This window comes from Ornithodoros turicata, chromosome 4 (assembly GCF_037126465.1).
Source record: "Ornithodoros turicata isolate Travis chromosome 4, ASM3712646v1, whole genome shotgun sequence".
Lineage (NCBI taxonomy): Eukaryota > Metazoa > Arthropoda > Arachnida > Ixodida > Argasidae > Ornithodoros > Ornithodoros turicata.
The window spans coordinates 11528138-11550742 of record NC_088204.1 but is presented as its reverse complement, the minus strand read 5'-3'; the positions used below and the strand labels follow the sequence as shown (position 1 = coordinate 11550742).

At 46.5% G+C, this 22605-nt stretch overlaps 4 protein-coding genes and 1 long non-coding RNA gene across 5 annotated transcripts in view; 2 read left to right on the top strand and 3 right to left on the bottom strand.

Moving 5' to 3' along the window:
• Positions 1 to 1215: 1215 nt before the first annotated feature.
• Positions 1216 to 4184, bottom strand: LOC135392713 (uncharacterized). Its single transcript, XR_010422197.1, has 3 exons — positions 4041 to 4184; positions 3664 to 3746; positions 1216 to 1626 (listed from the first exon to the last, which is right to left on the bottom strand). It is a non-coding gene; the product is annotated as an uncharacterized LOC135392713 (long non-coding RNA).
• A 2436-nt stretch (positions 4185 to 6620) lies between these two features.
• Positions 6621 to 8260, bottom strand: LOC135392712 (uncharacterized). Its single transcript, XM_064623434.1, has 2 exons — positions 7642 to 8260; positions 6621 to 7062 (listed from the first exon to the last, which is right to left on the bottom strand). The coding sequence occupies exons 1-2, from the start codon at positions 8155 to 8157 to the stop codon at positions 6739 to 6741; spliced, it is 840 nt and encodes a 279-aa protein (XP_064479504.1). The 5' UTR covers positions 8158 to 8260; the 3' UTR covers positions 6621 to 6738.
• Positions 8261 to 13041: 4781 nt separating this feature from the next.
• LOC135391028 (actin-like protein 6A) lies at positions 13042 to 19845 on the bottom strand. Its single transcript, XM_064621105.1, has 13 exons — positions 19728 to 19845; positions 19142 to 19218; positions 18447 to 18627; positions 18018 to 18118; positions 16983 to 17175; positions 16514 to 16620; positions 15780 to 15869; positions 15607 to 15668; positions 15395 to 15509; positions 14871 to 14951; positions 13934 to 14029; positions 13679 to 13765; positions 13042 to 13212 (listed from the first exon to the last, which is right to left on the bottom strand). The coding sequence occupies exons 1-13, from the start codon at positions 19750 to 19752 to the stop codon at positions 13132 to 13134; spliced, it is 1296 nt and encodes a 431-aa protein (XP_064477175.1). The 5' UTR covers positions 19753 to 19845; the 3' UTR covers positions 13042 to 13131.
• LOC135391027 (lactadherin-like) overlaps positions 13903 to 22605 on the top strand; it is a 55702-nt gene continuing 46999 nt past the window's right edge. Inside the window, exon 1 of the mRNA XM_064621104.1 lies at positions 13903 to 14048. The gene's annotated coding sequence lies outside the window, so the exon portion shown is untranslated. The remainder of the gene's footprint in view (positions 14049 to 22605) is intronic.
• Positions 20013 to 21132, top strand: LOC135391029 (uncharacterized). The gene has a single exon (XM_064621106.1). The coding sequence runs from the start codon at positions 20140 to 20142 to the stop codon at positions 21055 to 21057; it is 918 nt and encodes a 305-aa protein (XP_064477176.1). The 5' UTR covers positions 20013 to 20139; the 3' UTR covers positions 21058 to 21132.

The following is a 22605-nucleotide window of genomic DNA, read 5'->3' as shown; positions in this document are numbered from 1 at the left end:
AGCGCAGAAGATTGTTTTATCCCATCAGGCAAGATGAAAAGAAATGAAAATTCATCATGCTTTTGTTACTCCTATAAACGCTTTGCACTATACATGCAATATACCACTATACCACGAAGCCAGAACATGCCTTTCCCCGCATTCTCAAAGCCAGCTTGAATGATAGTACCACATCTCAACCGAACTGGTCAGTGCCCCGAGTGATAATTAACAAGAACTGCTAAAATAAACTGGCTAACTTGCACGCGGCCAGTACTATGGCCTCCTACAGGGTCCCTAAAGGCCATTTGACAGGACCTTTCCTCCTATCTCTGTGAGGAGAAGAAAGGAATAGACCTAGAATGCCGCAATCCATGTGAACAACGGATGTCTTAGTACGTGCCGAAATATGCCCGAGTATTGACGGCGGCACGATATGCAAGGGGAAAGCACTCCCGGAAACCTGTGTCGCGAATTTAAGTTCTCGCGAATCAATCCTCAAAGCAGCTCTGCTTGAAAACGCGAAAATATTTTCCACGCGGAAAAAACCACTTCTACAGTATCTAGCATGCTGTCCATGGCTAGACCCCCGCCTCTGAATATAACCTTGCCACGCTTTCGGACTATCATATGTGACGGGCCGTCGCCACCTCAAGAGTGTCACTCGTCAGTGTTTGTCCATTTTTTTTAAGAGTGCAAAATATGCATCCATAGCAAAATACAAATTACACCAGCTTATTCATCTGAGCGCGTGCCAGCAGAAACTTTCCACGTGTCTAGCGCTTTCCCATGTTTCCACAATGGGATCTCATGACACTGGAAGAAGCGTGGAAAATGCTAGTATCCAATTGCTCCTTACAGGGTTGCAATGTGTGCAAGTCCCAAGTCTTCCGTGGTGCCGCTTTTAGGCTGAACGCGATGTGAGGTCATCGCTGTTGAGTGGCATCTACTTCACGTGGCTCAAGAAAGCGCCACCTCATCGCTTAAACTACGTGACGTAGGCATTATGAATCCGTCAATCACGACGGCGCTTCGGCGGCTGTAGTTATATAGCCGCCATTCTAGCCGCCATTATCCGCATGGGTAGCCGCCCAGAAATCGTCTGAGGCGATTGGCTGTGGCAGACGGCATAGCAGACGACGTTGCGAGGAACGAAGAGGAGGCAGAGGAGGCTTCCTTTATCTAGATGGCGTTGGTCTACGCACTCAATCACACGCTTATATATAGGAAAGCAGATCACAATGGAAACGCCTTTTAATCACACAACGACGCTCGTCCATATGTTGCTAAGCACACATGACCACTGTGCTAACGAAACAAACTCGAAAAACCGGCCACAAGTCTCGGGAATAAACCGGACAGGTAGAAGACGCTACACATTTTTCTTCGTTATAAGACAAAGGCACACAGTGTCACAGGCACACAGTCCATTATAAGGGGAACGTGAAAGAAGGGCTAAAAAGAATCCGGGGACTGGTGATGTCGGTCGAGCTGGAGCGTGCTTCGGAAAGTGCTACTTGGTTTTCATTCCGGAAACCGAAGTGGTAGTATCGTCGTCATCATCATCGGGCACAGGCGCCGTGTCTCTCTTCTTGAACTCACCCTGGTAGTGATTCTTGCGCATTATTTCGAACCGCCGGTGCCTCTCTGCAGTGAGGAAATGTGGGAGCTCATTGGTCCATAATTATCACGTGTCATAAGCAGGAGTTTTTCTCAGCACACCCACCCCACATAATCTTTCCCACCTCCCCAAAATATCTACCAGAAAGGTCACAGGTCATACACCCCTTACGAAATTCGAACACCCCTCTGATCCTGTTTGCCGCTGAAAAACGCGGATTTTGATATTGGTCGCGGAAGAAATAGACCAACACCGCTCACCATGAATGGCGAAACATTCCTTCGCTAGAGTTTCTGGTGAATCGTAGCAGCCAATCGTAATCTCACAAGAAAACGACATTCTCCAAATCTGCTCAAGACCCCGTAGAAGCGAAACAACCCGTCCTTTTCGGGTCCTTGTTTAACAGACTCGCGTGCAGGGGCGGATGCAGACCCTCGGTTTGGGGGGGGGGGGTTCTTTGTTGGGGCGCGTGGAAGGGGAGGGGAGAGAGGGAGATCGAATGTATAAACTGATGTTTTGGGGTGTGATCGCCACCCACCCACCACTGCTCGCGTGCTGTTTCAAATGGCGATATCCATGCTGCAATTCCCAATTTTGAGTACACTTGGCAGTTGGTAACGTACATTCATCTTGAAGCAGCAACAAAGACAGTGACATACGGGCAGAACGACTGCTGTCACTTTAAAACTAATCGGTTAACTGAAATACACATTTTTATACAAATTCTACGCAGGGCCCAGGGGCTGTATAAAATAGTGCGTTTGAGTTGTTTATCAATTACTGTCGATCGCTGTCGTCCAGTTCGTATGTCGTTGTCTTTGTTAGTGCTTCAAGATGAATCCCAGTTTTGAGATGGGTGACATACAGCGGAGATTCCGCAAACTAGAAACTTTGCTCCACTCCCAACGCCTGCGCCTCAAGGAGGAAAGAGAAGCAGCGCTGTTATACGCTATGCGAGCAGGACAGCACTCTGCTTAGCTCCCCAATTTCCCTCTCTATCCTATTGTCCGTGAAGCGACGCCATTGGACCCTCTCCCAAATAAGGTGGTAGGGATGTAGTTCCGTATCGGGACCACTGTCTTTTTTTAAAGAAAAACGAATAAAAACAAAAATCAAACGCTTTTACGTGAAAGGTGAAGTAATTAGTAACGATATTGAACAGGAATGACCCTCGTATATTGGGTAAAACGTACAAAAATTAAATTTTATCGCCGGTTTCTTGATGGCGATGTGCCATCTTGGCTGAGGACCTTACTGACCTAACCCGAGGCACAGTCTCGACGCCCGCACCGCCTAGTGCGTGCCTGGGGGGGGGGGGGGGGGGGGAATCCCCCCAGACCCCCCCCCCCCAATCTGTAGAACCCAACTTAACCTAACCTCACTAAAGCGAGGTGATTTAGCCCATTTTAACGACCCTACCTTTCGCAAGACGGCAAGTTTCGAATCCGTTAGGCTTAGCATTCCCGTGTTTCTCCTGCGCTAAAAGTGAATCAGATGGGGTTGCTTAAATGCATATAAAAAACCTAGTCCACAGAATTTTATAATTCTTACATTTTTAGATTCAGTATATGATCTTCTTCCACTTCTATGCAATATTTACTTTCCTAACCGTTTCATTAATTTTTAAAAACGAGTGGTCCCGATACGGAACTACACCCGGTGGTAGCAGCTCAAAGTTAGGCGCACGTGAACCAGGCGGACTACCGTGCCGGTCCGTGAATACCACCTTAGTGCAGCCTTGAGTGGACGAGCACATTCGTCACGTGGATTTTAAAACCTTTGCCCTCTCGAACCCATTGGCGTAGCCAGAGGGGGTTTCAGGAGTTCTGACTCACTCCCCCCCCCCCCCAAAAAAAAAAACCTTTGGTATTGGGCGAATGAAAACGAGTATCCTTCAGATAGAACCCCTCCCGAAATTCTTTCCTTCCTACACTACTCCTAGGATCCCATGGTCATAGGTTATCCTAGTGATGCAGGGTGACAGGCGTATGAGCGTTGAACGACATCAAGCGGCAAGCGAATGGCTCTTAACATTTCTCAAATGCTATGTAGTGCAACATTACCTTCCTCTTCTTTGGACATCACTGGCGCTGGTTCATCAGGCACGTTTTTGAAAGCCACTGCTCCCTTGTGGTGCTTGCGCGATCTGGCGAGAACAACATTCATGTAACTACCATGAAGACCTACAGCTACCTGCCCCCCCCCCACCTTCCCGGTATGAAAAACCTGTGGAAATCTGCGATACAGTGCATCGGGTCACATAGGTCATACAGAGGTCTCTGGTCCCCGAGACCTCCAGTTCAACTTCCTCAAAAACACCGCACTGAAATGATGTTCGGTATAACGAACCGACATTACCACTACTATTCCAGGAACGAATTTCTCTGCAGAGCTTTTCGCTGCCGAGAATGGTACACAGACAACCTAAGGTGTTACCTACTTTTTCCTGGAACTCATCAGAAAAGCCCTCGAGAACTTGTAAGCAAGTTAGGCCTTGATGTGCGTGTAGGCAAAGGGCATCCAGTCCAACCTCTCGAGCGGCATCCGTGCTCGCATGGAGCGTGCACTGACGTCATTTCTTCGTCCCTTCATTGCCTTCATCTTACCATCGGAAATCAACAAATAAGAAATGCGTGCCACGAAGTCTGAAAGTCTGCGAAGAAGGGGCTGCGGGGATGTGACGGGCTGTCCCCCACAAATCCCAAGCAAGAGCGCTAATAGTGTGGTGTCCTCCGGGATATTTGTAACGCCCCCGTAGTAACGCTACCTGGATACAGAAGACCTGCTTATTACCCCCTCTCCCCCCTTCGCGACGTCGACATATAAAGCAGGGTGTCGAACCGAACCCGAACCCGAACCGAAAACCGTACCCGAACCGTTATTTTTGCCGGAACCGAACCCGAACCCGAACCGAAATTTTCATGACACTGTTGAACCCGAACCGGAGCAGAACCGTAAAAAATAATAGCGGTAACCGGTTCGCAACAAAACGGTTCGGACATAAAAGAAGTCAGCATAAGAGCTCCTCTCTATCCCCGAACGAAGGCACATTGGTATCATCATCACGCGCATATATCATGGATTTTAGAAATTTTCACCTAGCAGTCAGACGACGACGTATAGTAAGTATACTTTCAGCATCTTTTTAACATGTTAAAGCGCAGTTGTCCTTGTGAGCGCCGCGGCTATAGCGCCCTACGCACGCGGTGCGGCGTCTACTCTTCAGAGACGAGGTGCCACGCGGACGAATGAAACAGGGACGGAGTAGGCCTGTTATGTAGCTCTACAGGACGAATATGTGATCAAATAAGAGCCCAAGATTTCCCTTTACATGTGAGCAGTAAAAATTAAACAAGTCAGAAACATGAGAAGTAGAGAAGGAGCGTACGCAGAACGGTGCCTGTTTGACTGGTCGTGGTTTGAAAAGTAAATGTGGTTCTGCTTATTGGTAGTGCAGTTGTGTCGTGACACATTGCCTTTGTGTTGTGGATTAACTAGTACACTGCTGTGAGCTCGGACAGAGTAAGGCTGGCAGGCTTATTTTCGACATGCTTCAGTATGGTTTCAGATCGATTCACGCTGCGAAGGCAGTGTGCCGGCAAGTACTGTCGTCTATGTTACGCTGCCCATCTTATTAGGCTTGCTTTAAGTGTATCTTGCTGGCACTGTGCGTGTGAAAAAAGAGATTTTGGGAACAGAAAGTAGCAGGACTACACCGCTTCATCAGCGTGGACTCTATTTGCAATAAGTGTTCATCCATTTCTCATTTCTCTCGCTAAATGGCTACCTCACCGCTAAAGACGTCAATGCAGACAACAGCAGTAAGCTATTAGCCACGCATTTCCTGATAAAAGCAGTTTTATGGAACATATAAAACGGAAGCGTTGAACCGGTTCGCGAACCGGTTCGGGACTGCGAACCGGTTTGCGAACCGGTTCGGTTTTTGGCGTGGCCGAACCGGAACTGAACCGGAACGAAATCAAAACAACGCGAACCCGAACCCGAACCGAACCCGTATTTTTTGCGGTTCGACACCCTGATATAAAGTCAGAATTCGTCTGGTACCGCAATTCGCCGTCCTGCGAAACTCGCAAATGATTGCAGCTAACTTCGCAAATTTGGACCTGTAGACTAAAAGTGCAACACGCTTTAGTCAGCCTTGAGAAAGACCATGTACTGGACCATGTTGCGCTTTATTTTGTTTTCTTGAAATAAAGTTATGTTAATCCATTTAGTGCGGGAAACGTTTACCCGCTGACGACAGTTGCTGCCCGTGAAGCTGACGGTGGCTCGTCTTCATGATTACGACCACTGAAAGCGCTTTCGTGATTGGCAACGACCAGTGAAAACACGATCCTAATTGGCTGACTCTTACTTGATACGTCACGTCGACGAATCAGCAGGCTTTCTCTATCTATAGATGGTATTGCCCGTAGCAGGTACTCGTTATTCAGATACGAATTGTTTTACGCAGCCAATTATCTATAGCCACTGCTTCAAATACATTATGATCTGAGGCATATGTGAGCACTACGGACAAAAAATATTTGATTTCGTATAATAAGTCAACCTCCGTCAAAGTCTCTGAATGCAAAATATGAGTGCCGTATGTGAACACTGTGCGCTTCCATGAATTTTCGAAATAACCCACAAAACTTGATAGTTTTGTATTCTCCAAGAGTAGCTGACGTCACCGGGATAGGGTGCTTGAATACTAGCTTCCCCGAAGACATGGGTGAAGACAACCGCGTCGACTGCTACGATATCCGCCATCTTGAAGCCCACGCGTGCTGCTCGCGTTGCGCTGAAAAAGCAGGAGACTTCAAGAAGTCTGTGAAAGCCTGAGTCTAGGGCACACAGGTCGGACTACGTATATAAACCAGAAAATATTTCGGGAAATACACTGTGAAAAACGTGGATTTCGATGGTGTTGCCTTGTAATGGATTGGTTGCCCTCCTTCACCAAATACCTTCGTGAGATCCGCCGCCAGTCCCGTTCGGAAGAACACAGAACAACGGATATTTTCTCGTGTTTGGCTCACTTTATTTGTAGCGTGCCGGTGGCGTGTTAAATTATGGTCATGCGATACATTAGTCGATGAGGGAATGTACCAGGTTATCTCTTCCTGTTCTGTATCTTACACCCACTGCTCGGGCGGTCGTAGACCCTCCATGAGCAGTCTGGACGAAGAGCGGTCGCTCGCATCCTGGTCGTCCTCGTGGTGGAGTTCACCGTCTTCGACGTCACGCTCGTCGACGTCATAATCGTTTCCAGCGTAGTAATGTGAGCTTCGTTCGATGACTATGTCCCCGATGTCTTGGCCGTCCTCCGAGGGCATAGCATCCCGAGCGGCTTCAGGAGAGGCCTCGAAGTTATCCCATTCCATCGACGGCGGATCGAAAATCGTGTCAATCATGGAGCATGACCCGTTCGATCGAAGTGTTCTTATCTGTGAGGAGCCCTATAAATGATATGCATGAAACCAACTCTGTTGTAAGTCATATACACGTATCACTTGCTAGAGCTATAGCTGACACTATTTGCTTTCTTTCTTTTTGCTCTATATTGGACATGTGGTTCCTGCACCAGTTTTAGTTTTTCTGAACCACCTGCACCAGTTTCGGAAGTAAGAACGTCTGTCAGATCTTTTGCGATAAATTTTAACAACGGCACGCCCTGCATCGAAGACTGACAAGAAGCAGGCTGACTCGTGCAATATGAATTTCACCACATTTAAATGCATCAACGAAATTTATCCAGCGCAGCAATTGTGTGGACTAAGCTGTTACCAATCAGTCCAATCAGTCATTTTCGTGATGTTGATATATCAATCTCAGCGCAGGCACTCAATGACCAAAGATGCTGCGGTACTTTATATCGTCCGCACAATCCTGTTCAGTTGCTAACCATTCAGAACAGTCTTTCTGCTTCGTCACCACTATATCGCAATCACCCTGTCCTGATAGGATGGCGATGGCAATCGCATCGATAACTTTGATAACAACCAGGAAGGTGGAAAAATAAAAAAATGCAATTTTACCGTCGTATCCTGAAATAGTGTCGGTGCTGTGTGCTCCATCTCGGACGTTGACCTGTCTGCATCGTGCCCAGTCCTGTACGTCGGACTGGACATTGAAGACGCTGGGCTGTTGAACCTCGGATGAAATGGCGATGCAGGATCTAAAGTCTGTGAACCGCACCGTGCCACAACGCTGAGCGGCGAGCTCGTTGTAGCGAGTGCCGGTTGCGTCGACAAGTCACCATTTCGACAGTGTTCGCCACTTTCGACGCTGCGATGACACGAATAATGGAGGCAGACACAGCAACTATGATGTCGTCTGCGAGTGGAAGCAAGCAGCTTGCGGTAGCCCAGGTACGCCAGGAGACAGCAAAAGCAGACCAGCAGGAACAAGAGGGCGAAAGTTAGTATTACGATAATTGTGATGAGGGTTTCTCGAGTTATGGGTGGTGGTGCGGTGGGTACCGGTGGTGAAGGACAGAGTGGCGGTGGCTCTCCGACAGGACTGTTGAGGCAAGTGACGGCTTGAGTGTCCATGGTAGCGCGGCGAAATGTATGGTTAGGCTTATGTGAACGAGCATGCGGCTGTTACCGAGGGATAGATGTTGTGATGTGAACCAGTAGCTGGCAGATTGGCTTATCTCTTGTACCTTACGTGAGCGCGGAAGCTTCCTTGGTGAAGAGATAAGATATTGTTAGGAGACCGACTTTTCAACTGGTATGCCAATTTCGTTCTTTGAAGTTACCAAAGGGACAGTTGACGTTTATTGTTGGTGTTCCTGAAGAAGCATCCTATCGCGAAAGTTTTCGGCGCGGCGTGCGGTTTTTAGTCAATAGAGCACTATTTCGGATTTGTGCCGAATTTTACTCAGGAATTCCCCCCTTCAGGGGGGCGTACACCATTCCTATTTTTTTCACCCTCGCCCCAAAATTTCTGAAATTGCCCAATACAGCTCGGCTACCAATACATCATGGCCCCTACCCCAACTGGTAGCTTGGAACCCCCCCCCCCCCCCCCCCCCACCCCCCTCCAAAAGGAATCACTGATTGTGCTTGTAGTTGACACGCAGTCGGGCAACGGTCGTTAGCAGGTGTGCGGCTGGAGTGGCTCGCCAGAAGGAAAGTTAAATAAGATTAATGACACAGCTGATAACCGCAAACAGAAGCCTGTGAGGGAGCCTTGTGGTCTCCTGTTCACCTTTATGCTTAATATATGTATCCGTGTTTAATGCGGGATTGCATCAACAGCTTGCCACGTAGTCTCCGTCTCTTACAGCCTCCGAACGACATTTGGGCAAGACATGTTCTAGAATGTTCTGGGCATCCTATACAGTACATATACAGGAATTTTGGCAGGAGTTTCAACTCGTTGTAGAGGGTGGAATGGACCTTTTTCACATAGGCGTCGTATCCTAGTGGCTCTCCAACGAACCATGCTCGGCGCACGTCAAAACAAATCCACGTGGATAGCACAAAGGACCAAAACCGGTCCAGAGTGGGGCCGACAAGGTCGCGCCATTCGTGCGGTCTCCCCATGGTCCCCACTTCTGTCGTCTCTGTCTGTCGTCCCCATAGTACGCCATCTAGTGAAGACGGAGATAATTCTCTCCGGCGCCTCAAGGCAGGGCCGGTGCTAGGGGTGTGCGGGGCCTGATGCAAAGGCACATCGCGGGGCCTGTTTCAGACCAGCAGTAACGAAAAGATAAGATCTTCGCAGTGGGAGATTTTAGCAGTACGGGAAATGGCAGCAGGAGAGAAGGGTGCAAAATCCTCGGTATCGCTTGCAGGGCTGGCGGATGCAGGGACTTTTTCTCATCACATGACGGAAACCAGCTCCGGTGGCGCAGCGGTAACGCGTGCGCTTGGAGACTTGGAGGTCCGCGGTTCGAATCCGCGGGCCGGCTGTGCCGTCTGGGGTTTTTCCTGGGTTTCCCTCAGATGTGTAATAGGCGTATGCCGGCACAGTTCCCCTGAAGTCGGCCCATGGACGCAGCTATCCTCCCCCCGAGCGGGTTCCGCTCGGTCTTCCACTTCACCCTTTCCTCTCCTCCTCTCTACCACCTTTCCCTTCCCGAGAAACATGCCACCTAATCAGGCAGGCAGACCTCTCGGGTTCCTCCCAACGACACTCCTCCTCCTCCACATGACGGAACGACACATAACACGTTCTTCTCTCATTTCTGTTTTAGTCGAAGATCGCACGTGCGATTAAGTGCATACCTGATCTTAAAAAAAAGAGAAAGAAAGTAGTCCCTGGCTGAGGGCTTCATGCGAGGGGCCTAAGGTAGTCGCCTTACTCCCCCCCCCCCCCCCCCCATCGCCGGCCCTGCCTCAAAGTCATACGCATGCGCCTAGGCCATTGTGAAAAAAGTCCATTATGTACGCGGTGTGTGACACCCATTACAAAACGTTCCATGAATAGCAGCGCTGAAAGATCTGGAGAGGAGGAGGCAGGCAGACAGGCAGCTGACGCGCTTTACCGGTCTATGAAAGTTAATATCTGGGTAGTGGTAGTGATGGCGTGGTATTTCCGAGAGGTCTGCATGCCGGTGTGGCGGCATGTTCCTTGAGAGTATCGAACGTCCCGGGCCGACTTCACGGCGATTCGTTGATCTCTGTTGCAGGCGGTAATGTATTTCGAACTTTATCAGACCCGCGCATTAGTTTCCGGCAGCTCGAGCGGTGCGATTTCTTGTAGTCATCTGAAAGCAACGAGGTCCACGCAAGTGGGCTTTCCCGCGGAGAAGGACGTGCGCACCAGCGGCATATGGCCGCTCGTTCGTGGTAGCCAAGATCGTGCTGGAGACCGAGAGGTGGTGGGTTCGAATCCTACCACCGGCTGTGCTGTCTGAGGTATTCCCTGGGTTTCCCGAAGACCTTCCAGACGAACGTCTGCAGCGTTCCCCCTGAAGTCGGCCCGGGACGCATACTAATAACCCCCCTGTCCCCCACTCCTTCCTACTGACTTCTCTCCATCTGTCCACATCTGTACGCCGCTCACAGCCACAATTCCTTCGCGGCGCTAACACGGAATCACGGACGTGCGCGTGACGTCAGTTTGAGAACATTGTGACGACAAGAGGGCGTTCCCGTTTCCCTGGCCATCGTGATGCGGCGTCCTATCGCCAGCCCTGAAACAACGTCACTCGAGCCGACCCGTAATATGCTCCTAGCTAACTCCCCGGCGCCCACAGGAAAAATACTAAAGACTCGGAAAATGCATCGCTATCGAACGAAAGATATTGACGGGGAGTTGTTCATTGTCTATTGCACACGTCCAGCAGGTTGTTTATGGTTTCGTTAGAAAGAGAACGGTATAGACCTCTCCCTGTTTGTAAACAAATGACGTCATAGTGTTCGACAGCGCCACCAGTTTGGTAGAGTTGAACTACGCTCGAAGTAGGGGCGAACAAGGTCGCGCCCAAAAACCACGGTCTTGAGGGGATTACGATGAACACTGAAAGGGATGCGACCTTCGGTCCTACTTTTCTTTCAATAGGAGGCAGCAAACAAGAGCCCATTCGTGGAACCCAGCCCTCCTGTTCCGATCTCTTTCGGTTTCAGTCTGTCTACCAACGTTGTGATGACGTTTCTCGGGTAGAGGTCTATTGAAAGAAAAGTAGGACCCAAGGTCGCGTCACTTTCAGGGACCATCGTAATCCTCCCAAGACCATGGCTTTCAGGCGCGAGTTGTTCGCTCCTAGCTTCGGGCGTAGTTCAACTCTACCAAATTGGTGGCGCAGTCGAACACTATGACGTCATTTGTTCAGGGAAAGAACTACCGTAATTTCACGCGTATAAGCCGCACCGCAGATAAGCCGCAGGACGCGTTTTTTGGGACGTTTTGAAAATTTTCTTGCAGATAAGCCGCACCCGCAGATAAGCCGCGGGCAATACGAGACGACTGATTTGTGCGACAAAGGAGACCATAGAGAAGGCCATAAACCCTGTGGTCCATATTCCAGGATCGGCACAGTGTACAATTGAGGAGGTCAGTTCTGGAGTTCTACCAAGATCGGATTGTGCCCTTGTCGGGTGTTTTTCGTGGACTGATGGGTCAGTAATCTTCCAGAAGACGTGAATCACTGTCACCACTTTCCTTAAAGCTGCTTGGGGGAATGCACCAGGAAGATCAATTTACTCGAATGTGGACCCGTCCCTGTTACGCACTGTTCATGCATCGGCAGGGCAGTGCTGTTCCAGAGACACTGTTGGCCCTTTCGTTAAAATCGGCGTATATGGAAAATACCAGGAAAAAATAGGCATCAGATAAGCCGCACCGGTGGATAAGCCGCAGGGCGCCCGTGAGAAAAAAAAAATCGCGCATAAGCCGCGGCTAATACGCGTGAAAATACGGTATACATTGCACATCATTTTTCTCTGGATTGCAGAGTGCCAGGACAAAGCATTGCGGAAGACGAAACGGCGTCATTTGAGGTCCCTGGGTTACTCTCATCCCATTAAGGTCGTCATTAAAGGGACACTGAAGAGCAAAATTTATTTTCTCGCGGAATGAAAGATCCCGTTACCTTGACAAGAACACAAAGGGAACGGGAACCATCTGTTGCATCGGTCGTGATTTATGCACGAAGGGAACAGCAATTGCGGCTTTTCCTATTCAGCTTCCCTGAAGAGGCGCAACAAGACGGTGCGGATAGGGTGTCCAATCCTCGCGGGAAATCGTTTGCGTATAGACCAATAGGAGACCGCCCCGCACTATCGTGTCTCTTGAGGAGGGGAAAAGCGCAAATTGCGGTTTCCTTCGCGCTTAAACCTCGAACGACGCAACGGATGAATCTCAATTGAATGATGACAGTTAGGCAACAGTAGTTTGTCTTTGCATGTTTAATTGCGTCATCCACTGCAACGTTGCTGGATCACATTGATTTTGTGTTCTAGTCAGTGTAAGTAACTGCATCTTTCATTTTGCGAGGATACATTTTTGTACTTTAGTGCCGCTTTAATGCCTCCTCTCACTCCTTTGCCACGTGGACACAAAAGTCAGGGTGTCGTCTGCTTCATCAATCGCCACAGGGTTTCTTTGGCTACCAGTGGCTGATAGCAGATAGTCTCCATAGCCACCCAACACACAGTCATGATTGGTGTAAAGTGAAATATATAACCACAATGTTTCAAGATGCCATAATGTAGAACTTGGCACTGTGATCACACACACAGGTCATCGCCCCTCAGTTTTTTTGTACTATTCGCAACTAATTAATTTTGAACACTTCTGGAAACTGAAAGGTGGTGACCCTCGACGTTCACCGAGGACAGAGTTGGAGCCGGCTGTACAGGCAAAAGAGTAGAAAAAAAAAGTGCACCATCACTTAAAATAAGATACACTCATATGCTACGTATGATGCAGTGCTGTAAAGTGTGTGTGCTCTTACAGCATTTTCACTCACGGTTTCACAACACTGTAACACCGCGGCTTTATTAAGAAGGGACGCGCTATATTATGTACAAATAAAAGCTGAGTCTCACGGCGAGACAATCCACGGGCTTTGCTCAGGGACACTTCCTGTCGACTTGAGATTTTCCACCTTCTTCGTACTCTTGCTTCGAGATCCACATCTGCTGGAAGGTTCCCTGCATACGGAAAAATATTAGTGGGAAAATAAAGTTTGTCTGATGTGACATTCTCCAGAGCTCATGGCTATAATTCATGTGCACGAATGATTCCCTGATTTGCAACACAATAAAACTGCTCAAGGCCAATGTTACTCTGCAAATAGCTGGTGTCAATCATTCTGCATGAGTGGTTATGGAAATTGCAATTATTAGGAGCAGAGGTTTATCCAGAATTACAAGCATGGGGTAAGGGGCGTCTCAAAAATTGAAGGGGCTCGTTATTGGTGCTGCCTTGTAACGGCTTTAGGCATCATTGCTTGCATGTGTCTAAAGCTGGGACAACAAAGGCTCTCTGTAAGGGGTGCAGAGGAAAGAAAGGCAGGGGGGCGTAGGCGGTTCTGGATAAATCTGTACACACAACAAGGCACGAGGCATCTGCAAACATTGTGGAACATGTAAATGCGGTTCTTTTTTTTTTGCTTACCAATGATGCTAGTATAGAGCCTCCAATCCACGCTCCAAACCTTCTTTCAGCTGTACTGCTTGTGCTGATTATCTTCAACCTCATGCTCTGAAAGAAGGAACAAAAATTCAGACTTTTAGCATGGGTTCTCATCAACATCAAAGCTATCTTTTTATACAAGTTTGCAAATGTAGAAACGAGCCCACATCTTCACATGCACTGCGTCTTACTCTCCTTTCAGACTGTGCGCATCTCAACGATGCAACATGTACCCACCGGCGGAGTTTTTGAAGACAGATCTCTGTTGAGCCGTTCCGTAAAACCCTGAAGCAGCGTGTTCCCTCCAGTGATTGTGACACTGCCATACAGACTCTGTAACACCATGTCAGAGGTGAGCAAAAGTATGTGCTTGGGTCATGAAGGAACACAAAAAGAGTACCAGTTAGTGATACTGGCAGTGAAGACTCATGGTATCAAAGCAGCAGGCAGCTCATGCATACGGTGCTTCTAATATTTCCCGAGGCCTTTTACCCATCTTGTGTTTGTGAATGTCTAAAATCTATAAGCCACCTCTTCAAAGTGTAACTATGACACCTTTATGACAAGTTCTCCCTTGAACAAAATACAGTAGAACCTCTTTAAAGTGAAGCTGGTTCGGAGCCGGAAAAAAGTTCACTCTATCAGTAGTTCATGGTTGGGGGTTTCAATGAATGGGACTGCCATCCATACTTTCGCTACATGCAGATTTACAATGTAGATGTTGTAGACCCCAACGGTAGAGACGCTCCAACGGTCTATACCTGGCCCAGGACGGTCCAACCGATTTCTAGGTTTCCCAACCCGGCCCAGTGTAGCGGGCTGTAAATGTTGACCGTGGCTAACTAGCTGTGGTGTAACACAGGCTTGATGCCGATCTAGGACTGGCAATGCACCGGTTCGGTTCCATGAAGTCAGGCCCGGCCCGGCCCATGGGCCAGGATTGTGGATTGCTCTAGATGTTCTACCGTAGTTGTACCGATCGCATAATGGTATATGTTTGTTACGCTTGAGGATGTTTTGTTGCTGTGAAGAATATGCTTACGCATATGTTCGCTATACTTCATCGATATTGAATTTCACGACAGCACTGCATGTACCCCCATATGAAAACGCACAATGTGACAAATCACGACGAGTCACGTCAGGCGTCTGGTATATATCAGCGGGGACTCACAGGTCGAATGTCGATGTCACACATTCCAACGCTAGTCGTGACAACTTGTGCTGCTCCTATCATGGTTGTGCCAGGCGCACTCTGGTAAAAAAAAGATGAAGACACATGGTCATCATTAGGTATGCTTTCTTGACGGTTTGACCGTGGTTTATGACTAGAGCCTGAAGTTTTCGGGAAATATTTTTTTCTAAATTCAAGGGGTAAAAATCGGGTTAATAAACATGTGCACTAAATTCATGCGAATTCGGGTGAAAAAGCTTTCATTATGCTAAAATCGGGGAGAAATCGGGCTCAGTTATTCAAACTAACTGTAGCGGTTTGGTACAAACGGTGATGTAACTGAATTTTTCTGCCAAACAAGTAAGTTGATGCATTCCTACAGACATCCCAGAGAAGGCAATTTGCCGGGTAAAAATCTGGTTTCACCCTAAAGAGGCAACCTTCAATTCGGGGTGCAAATTCGGGGAAGAATCGGGTAAAGCCCTAAAACTTCAGGCTCTATTTATGACTTGTCTTTGTCTTACTTTTATCGTTGACGGATCGAATAACGATTCCGGTATCAGAAATCGTTCTGGACCAAAGTCCTGGTTGTAGCCGTTGGGAAACTCATAGTGTACTGTTGGCATGTTTTCCGCTGATCTAAAGAGTTGAACATTGACGTGGAGTTAAAAATTTGTGAGTAGATACCCAGCCGGCAACACTGTCATGTGGAACACAGACGAGGTACGAAACCTACTCTTTGTCGTAAGGGGAATCCATTATTTGAAGTACGGAGCTTTGGAAGTCTTGCAGCACTTCCTGAAAATAAGGATAAAAATAATGAATAATATATAAAGCAAAAATCTTGCTAAGCAAGATGCGATGGCAAAACACAGCCTGCTTCTTTTCAATGTTTAAAGCTTCGTATACCTTGGTCATGTAATTGTGCCAGGACTTGGTTACCTCGGGTAGGTTATTTTTTCTCGTCCATTTTGGAGCCTCACACTCTTTTACCATCTCCTATAAGAAAGGGAAGCAGAATTATATAATATTTATGCAACTGCTTGCCATATAGTAGTACTTGACAGAATGCTACAGTTGTGAGGGTTCTGTCACACGTGCATCCCTTCTAATGTCAGAAACAAACAGCCCACAATTAAATATGTCATAAAAGGACCAGTCGTGGATAAGTTACAAAAAAAAGTAACTAACAGTCACGCTACAGTTATCACTTTAAAGTAACTAATTACTTTATTTACCTTACCTTTTAACAAACAAAAGATGATGAATAAATATAACTGTCAAAAATGATGTCTTTGCACTTGTAGTGTCCAAACATAGCTATACAGTGTTGCACAAGGAGGATTTCCCACGGGTAAACAGCACGGTCAGAGTTAGCCTAAGGCCATTCTGGCTATGTATCAGATGACAAAATTAGCGTGATTTCTGATCAGGGTATTTGAAGCCTCAACCAAACGAAATACGTGGGACATACGGCAACACCTGAGACACTTAGTTACAATTACATTTTACAGCTGTCTTAACCAAAAGTGGTAACTAGCTACAGTTACAATTTACTGTTCAAAAGTAGCTAACCAAGACTGATAATGGCAAAACAACTTGACAAGACATTCTAGATGCAAGTAAAACATTGGATTGCTTACTTTTCCAGCAAGCAAATAAGGTGGAACAATTTCAATGCCTTGTTCTTCCAAGTACTGCTTGCACTGCATTGTTACAAAGTCACCCGCCAGAGGTGACTTTACAATGGCTGGAAAAACAGAACAAGCAACACTCATAAATGCCCAATAAGGCTTTTGCACTCTAGGTCAGTTTCAATTTAAATGCTCAGTCCCGCAAGTTTTTGTGAAGCATTAGCGTATCGTCATAAAGATTTAGGAGTGGTGCTGAAAATGTTAAGATAAATTTTTAGCAAGCACGTATTCAAACCTAATTGTGATTAAGCGTTCCTCGTGCCTTCATGTAACATCAGGTGAATTAGTTCCGCAAAATTCTTCGTAATCACTGAATTTTTAGTGATTCCACAAACACTGGATAGGATGGATGCATGCTATTTCGATTTTGTAGGAGTGTAGCCCCCACATCTGACCATTTTAAGGTTGTGAAAAATACCTTGAGTAAGGACATAGCCATCGTGTACGGGTACAGCAGACGTCTGACTTGCTCCACTGTCGACAACGATCCCTGTGGAACGTCCGTTTGCGAATGCGGCCAAGACAGCATTCTTTACGAGGAAAAATGCTGGAACGCCGTACTTTTCGAACACCAGCTCCGTCAATTTCTCCCGTTTTGTTCGGACATTCCACTAGGAAAGAGAAAGGCAATATTCATTGGTTGTGCAGAAGATCACGGAAAATGGTGGGGATTGGGCAAATCAAGATGTATAGGGCAGACATAATGAGTAGGGCCTGACTGTTTCGCGTTTTATTTTTGGCCAAATTCGGGGGGTAAATATCAGGTGATATTTTTCATTTGAAAATTCGGGTGTATTCGGGTTAAATCCCGTTACGGCATATTCTGTCGTCAGGAATTCGGGTGTATTCGGGTGATTTTTTTTTGTTTAATAAAAATTTGTCTGAACACGGAACTAATGTTTAGCAATGTTATCAAACTTTATTTTAATGCATGCTTATGAGTGTGCCACGCGACCCGGATGTTTTCGGGTAGATTCGGCTTAAACCCGAATTTTACAGATTTCGTTCGGGGGGTAAATATCGGGCGGATACGGGTTTAACCCTAAAAAGTCAGGCCCTAATAATGAGGTGCTCCTTGATTGTGGAATTGAAAAAGACGGAATGATGTCAAATTTTGAAGAGCCCCACTCTCTAAAGAACAAGACGAAGGAATATTCATCGTAAAATTTTGCGGACAATTTAATCGAAAAAATATATGCAGATATGCATTTTCACTTAAATCTGCCAGTATGAAATTTTAAAGCCACGATTTCATGTGAGCTAAGTTTGGGGAGCAACTCAAAGAAGAATGAGGAGGTACCGGTACAACTGGTGTACAACCAGCGCATCAGGCGTTGTTTAGATCTCCTGTACGGATTACGTTTTGCTCGGATGTCAGGAGCTACAGCTTGGCTATCTTTCAAAAGATCAGGCATCTTTTTGTATTGTCTGTAAAGCTTTCATGCAAACTTACTGATGCTTCAGAAATGAGTACTGGATGAAGGTGGGAGTCTGATTTAATGTGGCGACTGTAGGCATAGTCCATCATTTTCTCAAACAGGTCCCAATCTTCAACTGCAAACCATAATCAAAATAAGAGAACACACGTAAACACTTAACCTCATAACAAACATACACTTGTTTTTCTTAACAAGACATCTAACTGATGGCATTATCCAAAGGTGATTACCAGAATATCGCGATAAGATGTTATAACATGGAGCAGACCATTTATACTAGAGGCCACAGGGACAGAGACATTCATTATATTTGTTGTGGGCAGTAATCTCTAATAGATGCACAGTACATTTGATAAACCAGAAAAAGAAAGTCTAATCTCGTATCTCATTTCAAAACTACGTCAACGTACGGGATTGCTACAGCTGGTCTTCAGTCAACTTACTCATGCCATCTTTGAGAAAAGAGACCATGTCCATATTTGCTCGTGCGACGTGAATGCTTGTAGTGTCTATGAAGTACTTCTTCTGTGTGGGAGGGCCCTGTGGTACACCCTCTTTTGCGTCCATTTCACCCATTTCCCCTATTAATTCTTCTATCAAACCAACAGAGCTTGGAATCTCTGCCTGTCAAATAAGAAACTGGATGAGAACAGTCAGCAAGAACGTAAACCCCGAAAGAGTTGGAATTACGGAGGAATGCAGATACGTGAATAATAGAAAACTCAGATTGGTGCAAGAGGTATTTTTTGCTGCACGCACGTAAGTTGATTACAAAAAATATGCGCGGTATAACAAGAAGGCTCAATTTCAAATTATTTTTTTTACTAAGTTACGCCGAATATATCACTTCAGTATCTTGACCGTGATGTTAATATTTTTAAGGATTTACGTTATTTTATGATTTATTTTGGCAATTCCTCTCCTTGCGTCAATCATGTAACTTGTCATTATCCAGTAACCAATTTTTTTTTTACGTAGCAGCAATTTTTCTCACCACAGAAAGAGATTAGCTCAATCTGTGACAAATGTTAGTGACAGAAACCTGCGTGTCCACAATTTCGCCTTTCATGTCATGTGTTGGCATCAGAATGTATTCCTGGGGTTTGCAGTGGTGAATTTTTAATTGAATCTCAGTTACCTTGGGTGAATCTTCTCCTGCATAGCCGGCACGCACAGAGTAGTGTCCCATGTCGAACACAAGGGCTCCCACCTCATCTGCAAGATTTTATGAGATTTCCTTGTATGCTTTATCATAAAAAAAGGTACGTAAGCAGCCAGAAGGTATGTCGTGAGACTATCCTTCAAAATATTTTTTCGCTTGTGCGCTTATGACAGTAGAGCACCTTAAAAAAATAAAGACTATTCGAGAATCTTTAGCTCTTCGAGTGCTTCTTCGTATTCGGGTGACGTAAATTATTTGCCCGTCATTATTTCTGAGGGCAGTGCGCTTGTGACAAAATACCAGAACTGTGATCGTGACATACGGCATTCAAACGCCAGGTTTAGTACATTCGTGATGGACAGTTTACGACACGTTATTTGTTCACAAAACCGTTCGGTAAAATAGTTTATTTCAATATTAATTGCGGGGTAAGTAGTAGTAAATGACCATGCACGAACAAAAGGTAGTAGCAGGCGAAGCACAAGCGTGATACTTTGTCGGAGCTTCAGTTTAGGGACAACACGTATCATTCAAGTTTTAAAAAGGCGTAGTTGTACCTTACCTCCCCCGTATACTCCGCCACTCATCTCGCTGAGTATTCAATTCGCGCTGAAAATCTGACTACTAACGCCGGTCGGTTTTTTCTCACAAAGTTTTTAGTTCGTGTGCGTCCCACAAGATGGCAAAGCGTGCACTTAGCCTTTATAACATTTTACGTCTATATGTAGTCTACATGAAACGTAACCAGATATTTTTGGGTTTGTAACGGTCCTATTTTACTCTTTGTTTCTTATTCAATAAAATATTTATAACGTTTTGTGCAGTTAGGCATCGCAGGTCACGTACCACTGGGTCAGCCATCGACATAATCAATTCAAGATGGCTCCTGTTATGATCGAAGAAAACACGAAAATCGTTGTGTAGAAAGTGGAAAAGCTTGGTGAAAAGTTGAGAAACCCAGATATCAGTACAGTATGACGGGCAAGGCAGAAGGAATACCCAAACCGGACAGTTTTCGGTTGCAAGCAGCTTCCGATTTTTCTACTCGTATGGACGACATCTTCGGATCGCTGAACCAGCTTGAGGCGAAGCACCAAGCCTGGGAACATTCTTCACATTCGGACAACGAGAAGCTGTTCAAAAGCGATCCGGATGCACCTGCCTCTCACGATCGAAAGCGAGATGAATTTAAGATACCGTCCACTCAGTGGCTTCCGCCAAACAAAAGGAATTACTCGGGCGGCCCGCGTAGCTTTGTGAAAAGGAGTAGAACTCCCGATTACCAAGTCCACCCAGAGAAGTGGACCAAATACAGTTTGGAGGGCGTTTCCGACGCCGATATGTCGGAAGCCAGTAACAAGGCAGCTGCTCTAGACTTTCTCAGGCAGCGTCGCGAACAACAATCGGAAGAGAGTACATTGGACGAAGACGTGCCAGCGGATCGACCTGTGATCTTTCAGCGACGCAGACTGAGCGCTACTGACGATTATGAAGCGGACGACAAATCGCAAAGCGGTACAACAAGCACGGTTGCGCCATCCGGCAAATTGATCATGCCGGAATGCGTTGTTGGGGCCAAAGCAACAACTAAGAGAGTTAAGAAGGACGTTTCATGTCGTCCAAAGGCGGATGCCGTGAAGTTAGATTACCTACTGGATGATGAGGATAACGATGATGAGGACGAAGTGGAGGATGACGAACCAATAGGGATGCAACAGAATGTTGATGTAAAGTTGCCTGCCTGTAAAGTTCCTAGAAAGAAGGCAAGATATGATGATGTTGAAGATGATGAGGCTCTAGAGGCAAAAGAAGAGCCTGATGTTGCAGAGACATCGTCATCTCAAAAGCGGAGAATTCGTTCCCTGCGGATTGCCAACAAAGATGACGATTAAACGAAGGTCTATGTTGTACATTACGTAAGCGTGTTGTGTAAAGAAAACGTACTCAGTAAACATATACCATGTGAATTAGTTTACTTTCCAGTGTACACAGTACTTAACCATTTTACGGCTTCCCAAAAAGTGAGACGACAGACTGGACTAAGAGACGAAGTAACTTCTTGTGGTAAAGTTATTATCAAAGCTGACTACGTAACAAGGATACACTAAATAACGTCTTACTTAACAAACTACGCCAAGTTCAGCTTGCGCATACACACACAAGAAAATTATGCATTCAAGTCTATCGTGATCTGTGGTCTGGATCTTGTGGTTTGACTAACAGCTTGCACACCTGAAACATTGTAGAGGCACTTCCATGATAAGAGAAGCAAGTACAAAAGTACATGTTTGTTTATTTACTGTGTTGATGCACCTTTGATGTTTCAGAAAGCATAATCATTTTGAAATTAATGTGGTTGCAACACTTCGTTCCAAGTTATGTGAAAGACAATAGGCATTTCTCGCAACGCTTCTGCGCATCCTCTGACCCTAACGGCGCCGGAGGGGGTTCCCTACATATTCAATAGATGGCGCCGGCTGTGTGTTGGGCGCTCAGAGCGTGTTTCGCTGGACAGCCGCTATGTTACGACGCGAGTGTGAAAACATTTTACAGAAAAGGGGGAAAAGAGACCGCGTAGAAACATCGAAACTCATCCGGCTCTGACGTCACTGCAGGCATCTTCGCCGGTGAGGCAGCCGCGGGAGAGGTCACGTGATTTACGAGTACCAATGGCGATGGGCGTAACTCTCGCTCCGCTGACGTCACAGCTCGACGGGTGCGTGTGTTCGAGTTTTGTATTTCGCCAAGTAGGGCACGTATAAAAATAGTTCCGTGTTCCTCAGTAACCTGGCGTGTAGTGCAACCCGCGTAAGGTGTAATAAAACACACGTGTCAGAACTTTACGTGGGAGAGAGTACACCGCCGTCTTTTTCCATCTCCTAAATGCACTACCGAAGGTATGATTTTGGGGGGGATGAAACACCCGAACCAAAATCTTCTCTGACTACGCCACCGCTTCACGGTGTCGCATGTTGCTTGTATTGACTACTGATCATGTGGCATTGTGCAGTTCATAATTGCCACAAAAAGGGCGTACGCCCCCCCCCCCCCGTTTTTATCAATATATCGGTCGGAAAATACTAGCGCAAACGAAACATATGTCCCACTCGCAACGTGCCAGCCACTAGTGGCGTAGCCAGAAGGGTGTTTCGGGGGTTCAACCCCCCCCCCCCCCCCCCATGCTAGAGTGCTATCATTATGACAGGAAACCTTCTGGAGTTGTGGAGAATCAACGAGGTCATTGTCTTTGTGATGTCAGTATACATGCCCATCATCTGACACCTGTGTCATTATATTATCTGTAGTAATCTGTAGCATTTATAAACACCCGTTTAGTGGCTTGCGAAAGCCCTGATGCGTTCTACTACAACATCGATTTTGAGTTTTATTTCACCGTACTCACTGCTGCGCTTCCATACATGGAATGGTCTGGAATATAC

Bases quoted from the DNA above. Each gene is read 5' to 3' on its own strand.
- LOC135392712 (XM_064623434.1), bottom strand. From the start codon at position 8,157: ATGGACACTCAAGCCGTCACTTGCCTCAACAGTCCTGTCGGAGAGCCA. The intron at 7,063-7,641 runs GTAAAATTGCAT...TATCATTTATAG, and splicing joins CACTATTTCAGGATACGACG to GGCTCCTCACAGATAAGAAC.
- LOC135391028 (XM_064621105.1), bottom strand. From the start codon at position 19,752: ATGAGTGGCGGAGTATACGGGGGAG. The intron at 19,219-19,727 runs GTAAGGTACAAC...AAAATCTTGCAG, and splicing joins TGGCGGAGTATACGGGGGAG to ATGAGGTGGGAGCCCTTGTG. The intron at 17,176-18,017 runs GTAAGTTTGCAT...TCTCTTTCCTAG, and splicing joins TACTCATTTCTGAAGCATCA to TGGAATGTCCGAACAAAACG.
- LOC135391029 (XM_064621106.1), top strand. From the start codon at position 20,140: ATGACGGGCAAGGCAGAAGGAATACCCAAACCGGACAGTTTTCGGTTG.